We start from the raw sequence: 19,778 nt of genomic DNA, 5'->3' as shown, positions 1-19,778 counted from the left end.
TATTTTCTATGACTACTACAATATTATTTACTTCTTACATACTAAAATTTAGATTTAACAACATTGAGACATAATCCACGAAAAACTGCAAGACTTTTAGCTTCCTTAACAATTACCGGGAGTTCATTGAACATTTTAAAACCTTTATAATAAATATTGTTTTGTGTTTCTGATAAGTGTGTTTTAGGAAGCCTAAAATCGTTGCAGTTTCTCGTAGGATATAAATGAACTGCACTATTAATTCTAACATTCTTTGACATATAGTCAGGTAACATTTTATTTTTTAGCTTATAAATAAACACTAAGGTATTATAAACTAATCGTTGCCACACACTTAAAATATTGAGTTGACGTTGCATGGTTTTTATTCTGGTGTACCTGCTACAACACAGTATTGACCTCATGCCTCTGTTCTGGATTACTTCCATTCTCTTAATTTGGGTTTTGTTACTTAGAAATATTACACTTGTACAATAATTTAGATGGGATGCTACAGTGGTATTGTAGACCAATATCCTTGTTTTAATGTCCAATTTTCCTTTTATCCTACTTAAGAAATTAACCTTTTTCGCCATTTTTTTATTTAAAATTTCAAAGTTAGTGTTAAATTTTAACTTGTTATCTATTATGATTCCCAGGTATTTAATTTCTTTTACTTCTTCCATATTTTGATTGTCTATATTTAGGACAGTATGTACGTTTAGTTTTTTCCCTAATACCATAAATTTACTTTTAGTTACATTTAATTTCAATTTATTTATGTTTAACCACTTAGATAATTCATTAAGTTCATTTTGTATTTTTGACAACGCATCTTCAATATTATTTGCTATAATATATAAAAGTGTGTCATCTGCAAAAAGTTTGATGGAACAGTACTTTAAGCACTTCACTATATCATTAATATATAAAATAAATAGGAGCGGTCCCAAAACAGATCCTTGAGGAACTCCAATGTTGATTTCTTGTTCTTCAGAGATAGTATCTCCAATTTTGGTTTTTTGTTTTCTATTTTTTAAGTAATCAATAAACCACTGCAATTCATTAGCACGGATTCCTATGTCCTTCAATTTCATTATTAGTCTTTCTCTGTCTATCGTTTCAAAAGCACGTCTAAAATCCAAGAACACTGCTATTGTGATTTTCTTCTGATCCATAGCTGTTTTCCATTCATTTATCACATAATTTATTGCTGTTTCACAGGAATATTTATTTCTAAACCCAGATTGTTCTTTTACTAGGATGTTATTTTTTTCTGTAAATTTACTCATCTGTTCTTTCACAATGCATTCTAGTAATTGTTCATATTTAGGCAATCCATTTATTGGTCTGAAGTCTTCGAAATTTTTAGCATTTATTATTTTGGGCACTGGTGTTATTATGGAGGTTTTCCATGACTGCGGAAAAATTCCCTTAGTCAGAGATTCATTTATTAGTGCAACTAATCTGTCTCCTATAGCTGGCAGTGCATCTTTGATTATGCTTATAGTAATTCCATCCGGCGATGATTTTGGTTTCATTGTTTTAATGATTTTCATTAAATACTCATTGTCAATTTTATTAAACCTGAAAATATTTTTATTCTCTCTTTTTTCCGATGATTGAGAAGAGGTATCTGCGACTAATGGAATACTCTTATTTATGTTTTCGACACTAAGTACAAAATTTGTGTTAAATTTTTGGGCTATTTTAAGTGTATCATCTTCAACTCCATCTGGAAACCGAACTTCCTTAATGTTTTCCCTCTGTTTGCCGCTTATAATTTCTTTAAGTGTAGTCCACATTTTTCTTGAGTCACTTTGAGAGGTAATTATTTTTTGCCTGATATACGAATTTTTGGTATGTTTTATTTCTGTACTGTACATGTTTCTAAGTTTCTTATAAGTTTCCCACCTTTCTTCAGTGAATTGTATTTTACAGGCTTTATAGGCTGTATCCCTTTGTTTTTGTAGAATATGTAAGGATTTCGTATACCATTTATTTGTATCTTTTAATATAATATTAGTTAAAGGCATTAGCTCATTTACTACTGTTTTCAGATGTTCTACTAGTTCATCGGCTTTTCCGTCTAAATTTCCTTGGGTATCGCAGATCCATTTTTTGTTTTGTAATGCTGTACACAATGTATCCTTATTATAGTTATTTTTTTTTTCTATACGTTATATTTCGTATTCCCTGTGGCTTCGGACTTGTGGTCGTTTCAAATATTGTTAATATATTTTCGTGGTCAGATATTTTTGGAGTATCCATAACATTAACATTCAAGTAAAAATGATTTGTTATGACTAAATCAATAATGCTTGCTGATGTATTTGAGATTCTAGTTGGTTTGGTCACAAGTTGTTTCATTCCTAGATAATTCACTAAACTCTGAAGTCTATTACTGTAGGTATTCTTGACTTTCATGTCAATGTTAAAGTCACCGGTTACATAAAACATATCTTGATTTTTCATGTTTTTACTACACCAACTTTCGAAAAAATCTAAGAATTTTGAATGGCTTTGGTTTGGTGAGTGGTATAATACAGCGTATGTTCCTTTAATAAAGTTTTTTCTTATTTGTACTGCCAGTATCCATGTATTTTTTTCATCAAACACTTCATTTGATATTATTTTAAAAGATATACCATTTTTAATAATCATTAGAACTCCTCCCGTATGCCGACTAAATTTTTTTTAATTTTTTTTATTATTTTAATATAAATCATAGTTACATTAATACATACATTTTTTTGCAAAATATAATATTTCGGTACATAATTGGTCATGTATACCTTATCAGAAAAGAGGAGCTCTTGTGCCTGATAAGGGAGCCACGATTCTTACTTCAGTGATTCAATGTTATGTGTAAAATATAAATATAATATATCCATATATTTTTTTAATATAAGTTTTTTTTGAAAAAAAGTTTGATTTTATTGATTTGTTCTTGTTGGTTCGTAATACAGCGCAATTCGGAAGGGAGATTATTGTAGTTTTTTATGGCTTGGTAAATATAATGGTTAGGTTAGGTTAGGTTAGGTTTTTTTTTTTTTTTTTTTTTACAGTATTACCGCACAAGAGTCCCAACTGCTCCCGTCTGGAGCCAGTGAGACTATGGCATCCCCAATTGGGGTATGATGTGAGGCTGAGGGTATTGGGGAGGGGAGGGAGATGGGGAAGAGGAAGGTGGGGAAGTACCTGGCTATTCAGATCTGGTCACCAAACACGGCTAAAGCCATTTCAAGCAACGTTTCAATAAAGGTTAGGTTAGATTGCAAATGAATTGCATCTTACAGTTGAATACCCAATAAATGATACTTCAGAATCGTAAATATCACTGGTTATACATGTTTCACTTAACATTAAAATTTCTGGTTTCATTTCTTGTAATAAAACTTCAATTTCATTTACGTGGGCCAAAAGACTTGAAATATTTAAATAGTATACGTTTGTCTTTTTTTTTATCCTAAAAAATCAATTTTTCTCTTCTCCGATTCTATGTTTCTTTTGTAAATAGGACACTCTTTGCTCCATGCATGGTGATTATCATTCAAATTTAATGAAAGTTTTTCATTTGTCAGTTTGCAATTTACACATTTGATTTTTTCACTATCTACGCTGTCCAGGTCGGCGAAGGACGTGCAAAAGCATGATGGTGTTAGTGGAAGACCTTGCAACGAGTTGATTTGACTTTTAAGGTTGTGTATTTAGTAGGATATCACAAAGTGATTAATTACATAAAATCAATTGAATATTGCGCTACTACCATTCGAATTTGCACTACGTGCATATGACAATTGTGCACGTTAGCCTAGGAATGTAGTAATGTATACTTTGCGCACGTGGGCCCAATATTTCCTTACCTTAGTTATTTTATTATGTGTGGAAGATTGAATCACATTCAATAAAATTTGAATCACATTAATTATTTTTTATTTAAAATTTCATTCATTTTGAATCACATTCATTTTGAACTACTTTAAATTTGAATAAAAAATATCAAATGACGTTAATTTAGAATCATATTATATTTGACTCACATTACATTTGAATGTAAATATTTCCAGATGTGGGCCTGTATCCGTGGGCACAGCGAAACAGCCCTCGTGCTCTATCGCTGGAACCACACGGCGCTTAATGTGCGCAACCGCGCTGCTCAGACAGCCCTGGACTGCGCCTCCATCCAGAACCACTCCGATCTCGTGCTGGAGATCCGACGCCTGGAGACCAAGCGCGAGATCACGGAGTGCGGCAGCGCACCCACCTTCTCCGGGCAGATCAACTCGGTGAGGACGGATAGTGGCGCCTCCAATTTTTCCAACGGAGTTTCACCAGCAACTTCTATTTCTTCGCTGTCTTCCGTGTCGTCCAACAGGATTCATGATGGGGTGTTTTTGAGACCAGGGGCAGTAACGAGGTAAGCTCATTTTTTTTCCTTCCAAATCAAATTTTCGGCCTTACTCGCGCTAAAGTTGCAGACTTAAAAAACTTTGCGTAAAGCAATCACAAGTATTTATACTATATATCAATAGACATTAATATACTTTACAAAATGAATGATACGTACTACACTATTATAAATGTTGACTTACAAAATATATAAACATTTTTCTCTGTAAACAGCTTCACAATTCAACTGACAACAATATGTTTGAATACGTGTAACTAGAAACCAACTAAATTGGCACTTATTTCATTCGAAGCGCCATTATTTCTATGTTGCCCGAAAACAATGTCATTAAAAAAAGCAAGTAATTTCAGTGAGTGACAGCGCGAATTATGCAGATATTCGAAATGATCAAACTCGCCCCATATTATGGTACTTTTAACATTTCACTTGTATTAAAGAAATGGAAAAATTGTTTTCAGAAGTGAAACGCAGAAGTTCAAGGTCCTCCAAGTCAACATTCCGCCCTCCCCTGACAAGAACGAATCCTCCGGAATTGGCAAATCCCCCGGCGGCGAAAAGGACATGAGCATTCCCATGGAGACTGCGGGCAGCCCCAGCTCTAGCAAGAGTTATAGGAACGACTCGGCCCTTTCGCAGAAGTTGATCAAAAGGTCGTCGGTGGATAGCGGGATTAACATGACATCCGTTCAGTCTACTGATAGTTTGCCTTCACTGAGGCCGAGAGCTGGGAGGGGAAAGGAAAACCCCAAACTTTCAAGGTACATACTGTCTATTACTATACTAAAATAAAGTCGTTATCCGTGTGTGTCTGTTGATGTGTTTAATTTTTCTAAACTGTCCAACGGAATTTGATAGGGTTTTCAATATTATTTTAGAGAATTTCTTCCGAAAGGTTTATGTATACGATACATGCATATTATATTTTTGAAAGTAGGGAAAAGTCGAGCAACGCCGGGTACAAGTCAGCTCGTTATAACACCAATTTAAAAATAAGCGGGAATTTAAACCTTATCGCCATCTACGTAAGGGTTATTTTATTTAAGGCGATACACTACGTCGTGTAATATTTTAAATTGAGCCGCTATCAATAATAACCCTTACGTAGATGGCTATAAGGTTTAAATTCCCGCTTAACACCATCCGCCTGTTTTGATTTATGCAAGAAAAAAACATGGCCAAAAAGTGCCTTTTATTTTATTTTGTGGATGTTCAGGCATAAATATTTAATAATTTATCGATCATTTTATAAATAACTTAATTTGCCACACTGAACAATAAAATCATAACCGAAAATGGGTTCGTAAGTAGGAGATTTTGAACTTTAAAGCAGTTTTCATAGGCGTTTACACTATATTTTTCTGGGCTTATAAAAAGACTTATCTAAAAAATACTCGATCATTTCATAGGCCAAGATGTATTCTACTCGCAGTATTTAATTAAAGCATCTGAAACATTTCTAGGCGACCAAATTTTCAAACCAAAAACACATGATTTTGCATTACTACGTATGGCATCGCCTTAACATGGAGCATGATTTTATACTACGTTGGAGCAAACATCGGTCCTGGAGACCTGCATTTTGAAAAACGTATAAAAAAAACCATCATTATTAATCAAAAAAAATTTTTGGTTACTTGCATATAAAGTTGGTTTCTTTCACCGCAGAAAAATTTGCTTTTAATCAATATCTGCAATATTTTTTTAATGTTATGTGAATCAAGACCACAACAAAAAATAAGTCCATTAGATAGAACATTGGTATGTCAAAAAAAAACCATAGTTATTGGGAACACTGATCCAAAAAAATTGCATCTCGTAAGTAGTACAATAACTCTGCCGTCCATAAGAAGAGAGTGGCTTCTCAAAAAATGGAAATTTTAGAAAAAAGCAAAATAAAGAAAATATGAAATGCTTTCTGCCACCTTGTAAAATACATATACATATACAATTTTTTTTATAAACTTACTAGCTATACCCCGCCACGCATTGCTGTGGCTCAGTCTGTCAGTGCAGATAGAGAAAAAATAGTGCGTGTCGCTTTTACGACCAACAGATGGATCTTTTAAAAAAAAAAAAAATACCGAACAAACATATAAATTTCACAGGTGATATCTATATAGTATAGGTAGGTGTATAAAAACAAATGAATGTTAGAAGAAAAAGATTATAAATTCTTAATACACATAATTAAAAAGGTTATTTGACTTAATGAGGATATAATAAATACTTTAAGAATTTATACTTAAAGAAATAAAACACATTTTTTCAAGAGGTAATCATTATTAATATTATAGAAAGATAACAATATAGGTATGTCAGAGTATTACACTTTTTTTTCTAACTTATAAAATAAAATTATTTTTATTTTTTATTGAATACATGAGGTAATTAAATATAAAATCGTATTTACAATGAGTTTTTACATATTGAGAGATTTGAATACTACTCTTCCATAAAAGCGTGAGCTTGTGTTTGGAAGAGGTGAGCAAGTACATTTTTGTAGTTATTTATAAGTAATTAATAGTTTGATAGGTATTAGTGAGTGGCATTACAGTGAGAAAGTAAAAAATAATTACAATATGTTTGGTAGATGTGATATAAATGTAAATAGAGTAGATAAGTAATATACTTTTTACAGAAAATGGGTGATGTGGGTTATTTTTAAGAGTAATTCACGTGGAAAGAGTTTTTTTTTTTTTGATAAATTTATCTTTAAAATATTTTTTCACAGTGTAAATATTAAATAAAAACTATTCATTAGTTATTTGTATTGTAGAAATCAATTTAACCCTTAGAAGACGGCTAATATTTTGTAAATATCTAAAAGACAAATATAATATTTAAAATTATATTTGAAATAATTGACAGTCATCTACAATGTCAACGTTTTATTAGGAATGTTCATGGACAATATTGAAATGCGTTAAAAACTTCTAAAAGCTAAGCTATATCTGCACATTGCAGTGCACCTGAAGGTAGTCGTCATTTCACCGAACTGCTATTGAAGTTGGTTGTATCCTAAGGGGTTAACTGAATCCTACACACCCAACTCCCGTGCGTTACTGTTTCATAATAAACAAGAAAGAACAATTAACATGATGATAAGCTGCAACTGGAACAAGCTTGAAACATGATTGAACGTTTATACCAAAAAAGGCGGTAAATTCGTTAATACATATTTGGAAAGCGGTATGTTTTTTGTTCATATCTATAAAGTGGCAACTACAAGAGACATGTCACTTTTAACATTATTTTGTGGAGATGCCATTATGTATTTATTTTTCAGTTAATGTAAAATGTGGAGATACCGCATTTCTTAGATTGTTATTTCTCGAAAACCATAAAAAATACACCACCTTTAAATTTTTTTTACATTAGATATTATAATAGCGGTACACAAAATGGGTATAACTCATTTTGAGAAAAATTGCAGATGCCACTTTCAAGGATGGCAGAACTTACGATAGACGCTCCCAGATATAGCTCGCTTTGTGCACCGGCTCAGCGGGGACTAACTTGAGAATAACTCGGGTGAAGGCTTGGTGGGGCAAGGGATGTAGATGTAGCAAAAATTTAAAAAAACTATAGTGGTATTTGAGACGATGTTCTCTGATAAATTTAAATATTTCTGCATTTTCTAAGCGTTGCACAAGAATATTTTCTTTTTTATAAAATCACTTTTTCTAAACATAACTACCTACTTTGTAAAAGTTATTGATATATTGAAAGCAATTCTAATACATTGATGCACCCTTTTATGCGCATATTTAAAATGAATTAAACTCTCTTTTAATTTACCAAACTTTAAGAATTCAGAGGAAAATCATGTACAATAATAATAGTTATTGGGTTGTTTGCTAAAAAATACCCAAGAAAGAAAATTCTACCATTTTACGTTTAATTTTAAACCATTACGAAGTTGGATTAAAATTATTTGTTACTGTGTATTCAAAATATATATTTCTGGTAATACGAGTTTTTTAATTCCATATTGATTATGTGTTTGTATGTATTTATTCAGGTTTGACAGGAGCATGTCTTTACCACTGTCATCATTTAATGCTGGAGATATACCTTACCCCAGCGTGATCGACAGCGGCACTCGCCAGATGATATCCCGCCGCATGGATTACGCCCTGTGTAAGTTCTCTAATGACACGTACCGAAGCTACTTGTTTTCAAATACGATTTGTTTTTAAATATTTTTATTTTATCATCAAAGTGTGTAAAATAGCTGGAGATTATATTTTTGCATCATGTGAGAAGTCAAAATTGATTGCATAAAAAGTTTTTCATAAATATTTTTATAGTTTAGGCATTTATTTTTTAACCGGCCCAATTTTTGGTCGCTGCTCATCAGTTTATTTTTAAAAAAATACTACCATAAACATTTTTGGCTAAATTTTTTAACAGTACTAATGCTTTACAATGATTTGCATTATTTTTGCGTAGATTTTTTTACGGGGACGTGAAGATTTCAAGTGAATCCAAATGTGCCCATTTTTCTTATGTTTTTGTTCACTTTTATTTTGTTTTTTTATCAATTGGCATGTGAAGATTATGAAGGCAAAGAGTTGAATTTTATAAACTTGTTTAAAATGAAGGATTGGCAAAAATGTTCTTTGTAAAGACAAAGATAATTATATTTATCAGAAGCAAAATTTTCAATAGAGATGAAAGCATCAGCTTCACGAATTGCGCAAAAGTAAATAAACATTTTATTATTTTGTATTTTCTGTAAAAACGGGAAACTAATTGTGCATTACATGCAATTCACGTTACTTATGCATTAGTAGCTTTATTTATGGATTTAATAATGTTTTATACGCATTAACAATAATTTTATAGGTTTTTGATGCTTAACAGAAATCAATTCGACACACCGTAGTAAGTTCTGTAATTAAAAAAAATTTACAATATTTTAATATTTGATAACTTTCATATTTTGAAATGTTAATATTACATGATTTTTCAAAAAATAATAATATTTCTTGAAATGATTTATTATTCAAACCAATTTAGTCACATATTTCATTCACTAAGGTTCAAATAATAAAAGTTGTCATAAATTTGATAAAAGTAAAAGTTTAACTGCTGTGTATGCAAATATTAGAAAATGTCAACGCTTGCAAAGCAACACTAGCATTAAATACCAAATACATACATAGAAGCAGGCTCCAGAAAAGATCTGTAACTCTTTAATTTAAAATTATTATGGTTAATATATTTTCAGTCGTAATTGGATCATAAAAGTTGAGATTTTATGTAACTCGTTAATTTGTAATTACCGTTAATTTATTTTGAATATAACACTTTTGCTTTCAATAACAGTAACTTTTTTTGGAGCTGCGATCTTGGAGATCTATAAAACCTACGTAGCTCCTCTAGTATGTCCTTGACTGTTTTTAAGTTCTGATCATTATGATCTATAACTAAAAGTTGTATCAGGATGTATACAACAGACTTTAACCACTGATTCCTGAGCTTATTTGGAGTGTAAAATGTTTACATCATTTTGGTCACCAGAGACCAAAAATCAAGACATTTAAGAAACTTGCTTCTATTACAAAAATAGTTGATAATGAGTATAAATAATGTCCCCAGACTAATGTTTCTGCGTAAGCGTAGGGAGTCTGGCAAACCCATCGCTCTGGGAGAGGAAACACGACCTGCAAAAGTCATAAAAAAACTGAGGTGTGAGCTTCAGGGAACCCAAACAAAAGTGGTCTTCCAATGGGAAAACCCTTACCGCTACAAGATCCTCCAGGGGATCCATACGCACAAAAATATGGACCCTCACGAAACTGGAAACAAACTCAAGGGAATGAGTTAAAATGGGTTATAGAACAAAGGGCCCATAGCCAAAGTGCTCACGGGAACTATCTAATATTTAATAAATAATGTTTCCACAGCATTTATATTAAATAACACACAGTAAAATTAATTAAACTAAATATAGTAAACTAATTTACACATTATTTACCGACAATACCTTCTAAGCTAACAACATTCAGTTAGTGGCAGTGCTGTGACGTCAGGCCAATACATCGTACTCACACAAAATGTTTATATTTCTTCCAAGGTAGTTACTGTTTCGACCGTGTATGACCATCTTCTTTTTTAACTCCAAATAAGCTTAGGAATTGCTAGTTAAAGTCTATCGGGTACTTCTTGATACTACCTGTATACATGTGATTCTTTTCCATGTAATTTCTATGGATCTTCAAGCTCTTCTTTTTTAATAAATATGAGCTGTGACCTCATAACGATAGTAATTCTTTCACTTATTATTGTTTTGTTTTGAGTTGTTGATCTTGTTTTCTTATAATTTAGATTATTATTATGTTTGTTGCGTTGGGTTTTTGACCTTGGTTGATTGATGGCAATCTAGGCGAGGTGGCCGGGGGCCCGAGGTCGGACAGTCCACTGATCGACGTGGAGGCCATGTCGGACGAAGAGGCCCAACAAATTGACAAACAGCCGACGGGTGCCGTAGGTCAGTTTAACGGGGCACAAGTCTGCAACAAATAAACAAACAAACAAACAAGCAAACAAGCATTCGCAACATTCACGGACTCTAACAGATCTCTTGGCAATCCGTGTCGGTCAAGAGACAAATACTTCTGCACTAGTTTGGTGTTAATAATATGCATGTTTTAGGGATTAGCAAAGTGTGTATTCATTGATTTTACAATTTTATTAATTTTATAACAATGTGTTTACTGCTTTTCTCATGTTATCTACTAATAAAATGGAGAATTCAGTATATGGGCAGTGTTATGATTAGATAGGTCCTTTTTATACTAACTGGTTTAAATGTTCATAAAATTTCTTCCTTTAGTCCTATTCGGGTCGTAGACTCGTCTTTTTAATAGAATGTCCCCGGGAGTCCTTATTCTGGGTTATGTCAGTGGCCTCCGTCCATTGCAATCCCAGCGTCTCCTAGCCCAGCCTTTGGAGTTGATTTTACAAACACTGCTTGGTGTGGCCCACTGGACGTCTTCTCTTTGGTATTGCATTCACATGCCCAAGTTGATCTTTTAGCATTCTTATTAAATGATCATGTCACCTTATTTTCTACTTTACTGTGAAGAGTAGCAGGGGTTTGATGCTAATTTGTCGAGCCTCTCATTCGAAATTATTTTGTGACTCACACCACCATTTTCAAAAATCTCATTTCGTCACCCTGGAACGTAAACTCTCGTCTAAAATGAATTTCTTGGTAACAGCCAAATAATTATTATTTCCTCAGTTTTCCAAGATGATTTGTGCAAAAAATGTCCACAAATCCTTGTACAAACACTGTATTTCAATTAGAATGGACCAAAATATTTGTTTTTGTTGTGGTGCCATCTCCTAGCAGAAGTTGGCGATAGCTGTTTCAAAAGATTTGTGGTTTTTAGACGAGGTATCTATTCTGATCTTCACGTTGCACAAATGCTATATGTATTAAGATCCTACATTTTCTCTAATTCTTTCTTTTTGTAAGAAGTTGAAGAAGACAGTATTTCACATTTCTGAGGATGTAACCAAGGCAATTTTCCTCATCCCTATTGTGACAAGGAGTTCTCTTTCAACCTAAACCGTACAGTAATTAAAGACCTAGCTGATCTGATTTCATCCTAGATGCAAGAAATTTGCCTAAACCGGTAGAGAATGGGAGAATCGTATGTATGAAAATATGCAGACTTGAGGATTTACTTTATACCTAACTGTTTTAAATTGACAGAAGTAAAAAATAATGTTAATTAGAAAACACAAAATTAACTAGATTTTATTTTTAATGATGAGCAAATAATTAAGATTATTGGAATGAAAAACTTGACTTTTGGTTAAATCTATCAAAAATATTTTTGAATTTTAATGGAATTATTTACTAACGTCTGTTATGTTGAATATTAACTTTATTTATATTTGACTAGTTCCGTGAATGTTGTGATTGTTTGAAGTATTGTTTTGGAATTATATCTCTTAAGATGAAATATACACAACATCATTCCAATTAGATTCTGTTTCAAAATTTTATTACTTAATATTAATATAAATTTTTAAGAATTAATTGAGTGAGTGAAATAATCTTAAGCGAGATGGTTCCAAAAGAGTTTTAACATCACCTATGCATTAACAATATCTAAATGTGTGTATTTTCCTTCAGTGTATAACTAATTAATTGTTATTAACTTCTTCTCACTGAATTAACAAGTAAGGAATATGTTTGAATGAGTATTTGTGATTTATATTTTTTGTCCCTATTTAGTTTCTTATTAAAATTTGCAAATCAAAACTGAGTGAACTCTAAGCAAAGGCAAACATTTTCAATCTTAGCTGAAGGGTTAACACTTTACAAACGAATTTATGCAAGCGTGAGTTTGTCTTTGAAAAAATTCTGATAGAAAATAAATCTGTTTTTGGAAACGGAACCGGTGTCGATCGAACATGTGGGGGTACTTTCATGTGCACATGTTTCAAGTAATATTAATAACTATGAGCTTTACTAGTGTAGTAACTAGGATTTTTTTTAATACAAAGTGGAAAGCGATTATCTCAAAATATGGCCATTATGGTTAAGAGCTAAAGCTACAGTTTTGGTTGGTAGACTAGGGTTCGATTCCCAATGAAGCCGAAAAAAATTCTCAATCGATTTTTTCCATGTTAAATTTTGTGATTGAAAATATTTTTGTCTTTGTTAATTCTCACTTCCACAGATCGGCTTAAAAAAGATGGAAGTTTCCTGGAGAGACCTTCATCCAGTGGAGTGAATATAGTTGATAGAAAACAATCAAACCAATAAAACAGACCAAGGCCCTTCTTCCTCGGGGATACGCAAGTATCCGATACTCATGTTGTGTACATACTCATGACGCAAATAACTTGTTGCATACAGTCCGTACGCTAAATCAAAAGAACAGAGTCGCCACGTAGTTGCCCGGCTAGTCGCGGGAGACTAACGTCGCCGACGAGTTTACAAAATGTCTGCAACGTAGTCCTGCGTACAAACATCCACTGAAGGTGTATGGTGGTAGTCCCCAAGGTACTTGAATCGAGTCGTTTTAAATCAAATGCAGAACTATCCAGAATCAATCGAAATCTAACAGTTCTGTATTTGATTCTAACTTCGTGAAAGGTTGAAACTTTAATACAAAACACGATTTTCAAATCATTTTAAATACCACAGAGATACGATATAGAAAACAAATTTAACATTTTTCACACATTATGTTGTAAATAAGTTTAAATTTAGTTTATTTTGTCAATTTTTTGGATAGTTTTTCCTTTGATTCTATACGACTCAATTATCGAATATTAGATACTTGCATACGAAGAAGGGTTTTTTTCTCCAAATAGAATAGAAAAAAAAAAACAATTTTATTGCAAACATATATTTATAACCTTCGATAATATTTTCGCAACCCCGTTCTAAGCTCGGTTATACCGATCTTCTGTGTACCTTACTCTGTTTCTTTTGCTGGCATTTCGGATTTCATACCATCTATCATGAGGTCAAAGGTCTGCGAAATAACAGCAGAAGCGACTAAATATTTAAATGAGGACACAGTGTCTGATCACATATAGGACAGTCTTCAATTAATACTTGTTCAATGCATATTCCTTACAACATATTTAATTCAGTCTTCTTAGTGAGTGTTTTTGTGTCCCTTATGATCGGTGTTAGCTTCTATATAGGTGATGGTTCGATGTCGCTTTAGTTGTTTCTCAGTTCATTTTTGTTTCATTCCATTTTTATTATTTGGTTACTAATTATTTGTTAACATTTTCTTAAATGTATGTTTCTACCCAATCATTCAAATACTTGAAGCCAATCTCTGTCATTAGTGATAGTTTAAATTTTTTACAGGGATGTGACTTAATATAAGGTTTTATGTGATCTGCTTACCTCACAGCTCTTGTTTGAAACAATTTCAATTCTTATGCATAGTTCAACTGACAAAGTTTTCGGTAATTATTTTAGAAAAATATTCAATTTAATTACTGCTAGATTAAAGTTCATTGGATTTTAGCTGGAAAACATTAAAGAATTTTGTAATTGTTCCTATTTTTTTAATAATATATATTATGTAATAAGTAATAACAATCTTGCAAATGAAATCATTGACTAGGCTGTTGATTTCACTGTCGTATTATGTTACTTTACAAAATTTCCAAACATTCTTGTTATATTATGTTGTCTCCCTTATAGACAAATTAACAATGAATTTAATGTGTTATTATGATGACTTCAAGACACAAACTATTATGTATTACAGTTATTTTTATTACAAGAAGTTCAATGAAGACAACTTAAATATCACAAAACATTATTATTGTTTTGGTTTAACATTTTTATTAAAGTTACATAATTCTATGAAGATAACTGAACAATAATTATGAACATTGTGACAGCGAATTGCATGAAGACTATTCAATAAATAAGTTAGTTTTGTAACAGATCAGTAAAGAAATAATTATTGTTTCAACCAAGTGTTGTCAGTACTCAGAAATTGAGTTTCGGAATTCCGCCTCACGCTTAATATGCAATTTTTGTAAAAATTAACTTGGTTTCAACTTAATTACTTCAAGAAACAACTATTTATGTTGGGGGAGATGGTATAGGATTCAATAAAGTTTCATTTTTCTCAATCAACTATTCAAAATTTCATGTGCGACCACCATGTTTTTTCTTATTTTAAACATTGGACATCTGTTGTAAGATTATTTTGAAGGTTAGGAAATACGCATAAATTATTATAATAACCCAAACTGAGAACTAAAATAATCTTGGATAAATTTTGTGCACGTTTTTCCACATCCTCCGACATAAATAGTGTTTCTTGTTGAAATTAAGTTAAAATCATGAATTATTTAAAAAAAAAAATGCATATTAGGGATGGGTTGTTTCACAGAATTTGAAAAATTTATCAAATTTTAAAGTTGTTTTTCACGTTCTGTGAAGGTTCTTTCCAAGTTCTGTTATTATTTCAGTTTTGTGAAGCAACTGGTATAGAACTTCTCTGAACAATAAACTTTGAAATTTGATAAACTGTTCAAATTCAACAATTTTACCAAGAAATCGATGATTTGTATAAAGTTTTGTGTTTTGGGAGAGAGAGGCGTCAAATATTTCAGCATGACGTAAAAAAATGCTTTATCGTAGATGCTTACTAGCTGCTTTGATTTTTTATTGCGTTATTTTCATGAATGATTTCTGCTTGAGCTTATTTGAAGAGCTTTATAATTAACCGCCAAGGTAAGTTTGAAGTAAGCGATAAATTAATAATTAACCGCCAAGGTAAGTTTGATGTAAGCGATAAATTAATAAATATAACATTAAAATGCTTGCTTTATTTCAATGTTTTGAGGTATAATAATATATACTTATTTGAATGGCTGTGAAGAGTATTTACGTCTTCCTGGCCGTTATAAATTAATGTGGTAGTTTACTTGCGCTACTATTTCATTTAACATTCAGAGTAAAACTGCCACAAAATAAACCATTCATATTCACCCTTTGTACATATTCCATAATCTGTATTTATACAATATGTTATTTGTTTTTAAACACCAAAAACCTTCAACCAGCAAATTTCCCAGATTACTCTAACTTATTTATTTTACACATTGTATCATCACTTTACTAACCTCATATCTATAAAAACGTTTTTTATCAGGAGATAACAGTCTATTTTCCTTATTAAAAATTATTTTCCACATAAATTCTTAAATACATAGTGTATTAACCCGCCAATGGTGATGCGAAATTGATTTACATAGTTGGTGACGCCCGTCTCTGGGACCGTGATTTTCAAGTTGATTTTTTTCCTATATTATTCTGTAAATGTAAGAAATTTACTTAGAAAAGTACACATTTGTTTTATCACAAAATAGAGACATTCCAGAAATCCCAGCAGATTTATTAATAATTAATTTTTTCTGAGACACTAATTAAAAAGACAATGTTTTTTTCACACGCCTTAGTAAAAATTTAAAAACAAAAACGATCTTAACAAATTCTACCCAAATCAGCCTTGGGTAGTGCTTACATGTTATACACAAAAAATAAAATACAATCAGTCTCTATACGGTCTATATACATTCGCTAACATTATCTTATATCAGTTATGTATTTGGTGACGCCGGTCTCACAGACCAGTTTTGCGCCAATACCCGGAATGTGCACCCGTGTTTCCATAGTGGGATGGACTGTTGATCGAGGACACGTAATCAGGCATACGATGATTTATTTTTGGGTTATTATGCCGTGTTGCGCTACCTCAAAAATAAATTACTTTAATATTTTTGGCCGTGAAAATCTCAAATCATATCTGACTTATCACAATGTTTCATTGAAATAAATACAGAATACTTCCTCTCCTGTAATATTTGCTAATTGGTCGTTTGGACAAATAAGCACTAGGGCGATGAACTGATAATGTGGGGTAAGCAGTTGTTTATCAGTTGTGTAAAATTTAAAACATGATTATCCGTAAGGAGGTAAATTAAGTTAAGCATTAATTAAATAAAATAAAAATTTAGTTTAAAAGATAGTTTTTTCTTCTCCTGACAAAACACGTTTTTATAGATATGAGGTTGAAGTAGAACAGCGACGATGTAAACAACAAACTAGCTATATATTTTATAAAATATAAATACATTTACTTACACAAACTCCTATAAAACTAGTATTTTATATAATAATACATCCAAAGTACAACACTATTATAATATTATAAAACCCACTAAAACATACTATATAAAAAATGTTGGACAGCATAACATGACGTCAAAAGAATGCATACCTACTTTGATAATTCACAAACTGAAATGCAGATTACATATTGGCAAAGTACAGATTTGTTGCTACATTTTAAAAATGATTCTATTAAGGTTATATGAAATTTTGTAATTCTTATATAATAACTGGAATGAATTAAAAATAATTATTGGAATTGAAAAATACTTTTCTTCAACTTAGAGGCATTATATTGTTTCATCAGATTGACTACACAAGACAACAGCAGCAATTATTTGAATTCAGCTGTACATTCTGTTGATAATTTCAATTTGGCTGAATCAGCTGTTGATAATAAATTTGCACATTGTATACAAATCCTTACCTTAAAAATTAACATTATTTTCCCCTGTATACAAGTTTCATTTTATCGCTGCCGGTGAGCTACAATTTTGAAACATGAAATAAGTATCTACTATCCAATATAACCTTAACACTTCAATTCATATACATATAACCTAACCTAATGCTTCACTCTAGCAAAATAAATAGCCCTATAAATAACCACAGATGAATGAATTTACTGAAAAGATAATACACAATCTATGTGAAAATGGGACAAGGAAGGACAAGCACTGTGACACTAACCGGCCTTTGATTGGTGGAAACGTAGTCAAGAGCTGTATATGCTTAAACTTTGCTTGATGGAAAAAGGATTTGCTTTCACTTCCATCCTATAACCGATGTGATACCACTGCTCAGAATAATAATAATTGCAGCTTTTCGACAGCGATATAAAGTAGCTTGTCTGCAGGGGCACTGTATTTTGTAACTGACAATAATAATTCATGTTATAACAACTCTCTCCCTCCTCAATTATTGCTATGACTATTTATTTAGCGTTTAGTTTCCAGCCCCCACTGAACTGTCCCACTTAAAGTTTATCAATCTAACCTGTAAAATATTCCATGTCGTATATTCCATAATTATAATTGGTGTTGCTATCAATGTTTGGTGTTTAGCTGCAAGTTTAGATGTCGATGGTTGTTTTGGCCCTTGTCGAGCCGGCAGGTGATTTAATTTAAATATCTACACAATTTTACAGGGGAACAAGATGTGAGGGTTTTCACTCTCGCTGAACAGATTATAGCAGCCATGCCCGATCGCATCAAGGTTCGTTACACTTTTTTTTGCTAATTATTTTTTGTTACGCTGATCGATGTTTTTCTTTTTGTATTTGGTCTCTTATTTTGAGTTTTACAATCTCTCGATGTCTAGAAAGTATGCCTTACTAGTTTATAATATAAATAAACATATTTATATTGTAAATGTAACACACAGTTAAAATACTTAACTTAAATACTTGAAAATATCTAAAAACACTCTCAAACAAAAATAAACACATTTTGAGAACATAGTTTATTTCAACTCTACCTTTTTTATGTGACAATATAACGGACATTAGGCATACTACGGCATTCCAAATTTTGGATTGTTGTACGCTGATAAGAAGAGAGGAAAGATGAAGTTTGGGGAGCACCTGACTACTCAGATCTGGTTACTAAGCTTAGATAAGACATTTCATGCAAGGTTTAGATTTCTTGTGCTAGTAAAGAAATCAGCAACCATAAATTCATGTATGTTTTAGTGCATTCTTATTGTTAAGTGACATAAATAATAATATATGTAAGTACTTATTAATTCAAATTATTTTCAATACTCATTTTAATAACATTGAGTGAAAGCAGGGTCGATAATATCAATGGCTTAAAGCAAAGATATTGTTTCTCCGTTAACCATTATTTCAATTAACTTTAATTTGAATACCTTGAAAAATTTGACGTGTTGAAATTTTTTAATATCTTTGGAATGGTGTTGGTTATCCTTTTGAATCAGCCGGCGTGCAACGAAAATTTTGCATCAGTTTTCAAGAAGTAAAAGATGCCATATATTTACCCATCCAACAAATGTGGGTTCTCCTTAGTATCGTAATATTCTTTGGTAATTCCATAATTTAAAAAATAATTGTGTCCTTTTGATTAAAGCTCACAGAAATTTTTTTTGGAAAATGAACAATCACTTTGTTGCAATTAAAATGAATATTCTGTTTGCATTTTTCAGCCTCATCATTCTCTAAATTTCTTCATATTTTTTAGATATTTCTCTTTAGCAGTCTCCCAATTTTTCCGACATTGCATTGACTTCTCCCGATACTTTAGTAAATAACTTGTACCCTTGGCCATCATTGCAGAATGAGAGCGAGGACATGGTTATAGATGGCAGTCCCGGGGTTTCAGACTCTGGTGCCCCGAGCGACTGTCTGATGGAGCCACTACTGGACCTTCCGCAGACAGGGAACTTTGAACCTGCCGAGTTCAATTTTGAGTTCTCCGATCACAATTACAGGCATGTATTCGTACTTTATTGAAGAAGTATGTTTAGCAATGAGATAATTTTGACAACTGAATTTGTTTTTTTGTTCTCTCTGATTAGAGCAAGCTACAAATTGGGAAGTTAAAATATCAAATAGGAACTAAGTGGTGCCTTCTTTGCCCATATAGAAGGATTCCACGAGACTCAAGATATATTTCTTTATGACGGAAACTTCTGAATCTAAGTGTAATTGGGCAACTCATTAATTTTGTGGCTCATGACGCT

General features: G+C 31.9%; 1 protein-coding gene across 1 annotated transcript in view; it reads left to right on the top strand.

The window, feature by feature from the left end:
• Positions 1-19,778, top strand: part of Camta (Calmodulin-binding transcription activator) — a 547,021-nt gene that overhangs the window by 361,502 nt on the left and 165,741 nt on the right. Inside the window, exons 12-17 of the mRNA XM_089636714.1 lie at positions 4,050-4,399; positions 4,852-5,151; positions 8,415-8,533; positions 10,785-10,889; positions 18,226-18,293; positions 19,372-19,526. Coding sequence (XP_089492840.1) covers positions 4,050-4,399; positions 4,852-5,151; positions 8,415-8,533; positions 10,785-10,889; positions 18,226-18,293; positions 19,372-19,526 — 1,097 coding nt within the window. The remainder of the gene's footprint in view (positions 1-4,049; positions 4,400-4,851; positions 5,152-8,414; positions 8,534-10,784; positions 10,890-18,225; positions 18,294-19,371; positions 19,527-19,778) is intronic.

This window comes from Hesperophylax consimilis, chromosome 10 (genome assembly GCF_061612785.1).
Source record: "Hesperophylax consimilis isolate HC1 chromosome 10, BYU_Hcon_1.0, whole genome shotgun sequence".
NCBI classification, from domain to species: Eukaryota; Metazoa; Arthropoda; class Insecta; order Trichoptera; family Limnephilidae; genus Hesperophylax; species Hesperophylax consimilis.
This window is presented reverse-complemented; position numbering and strand designations above follow the sequence as displayed.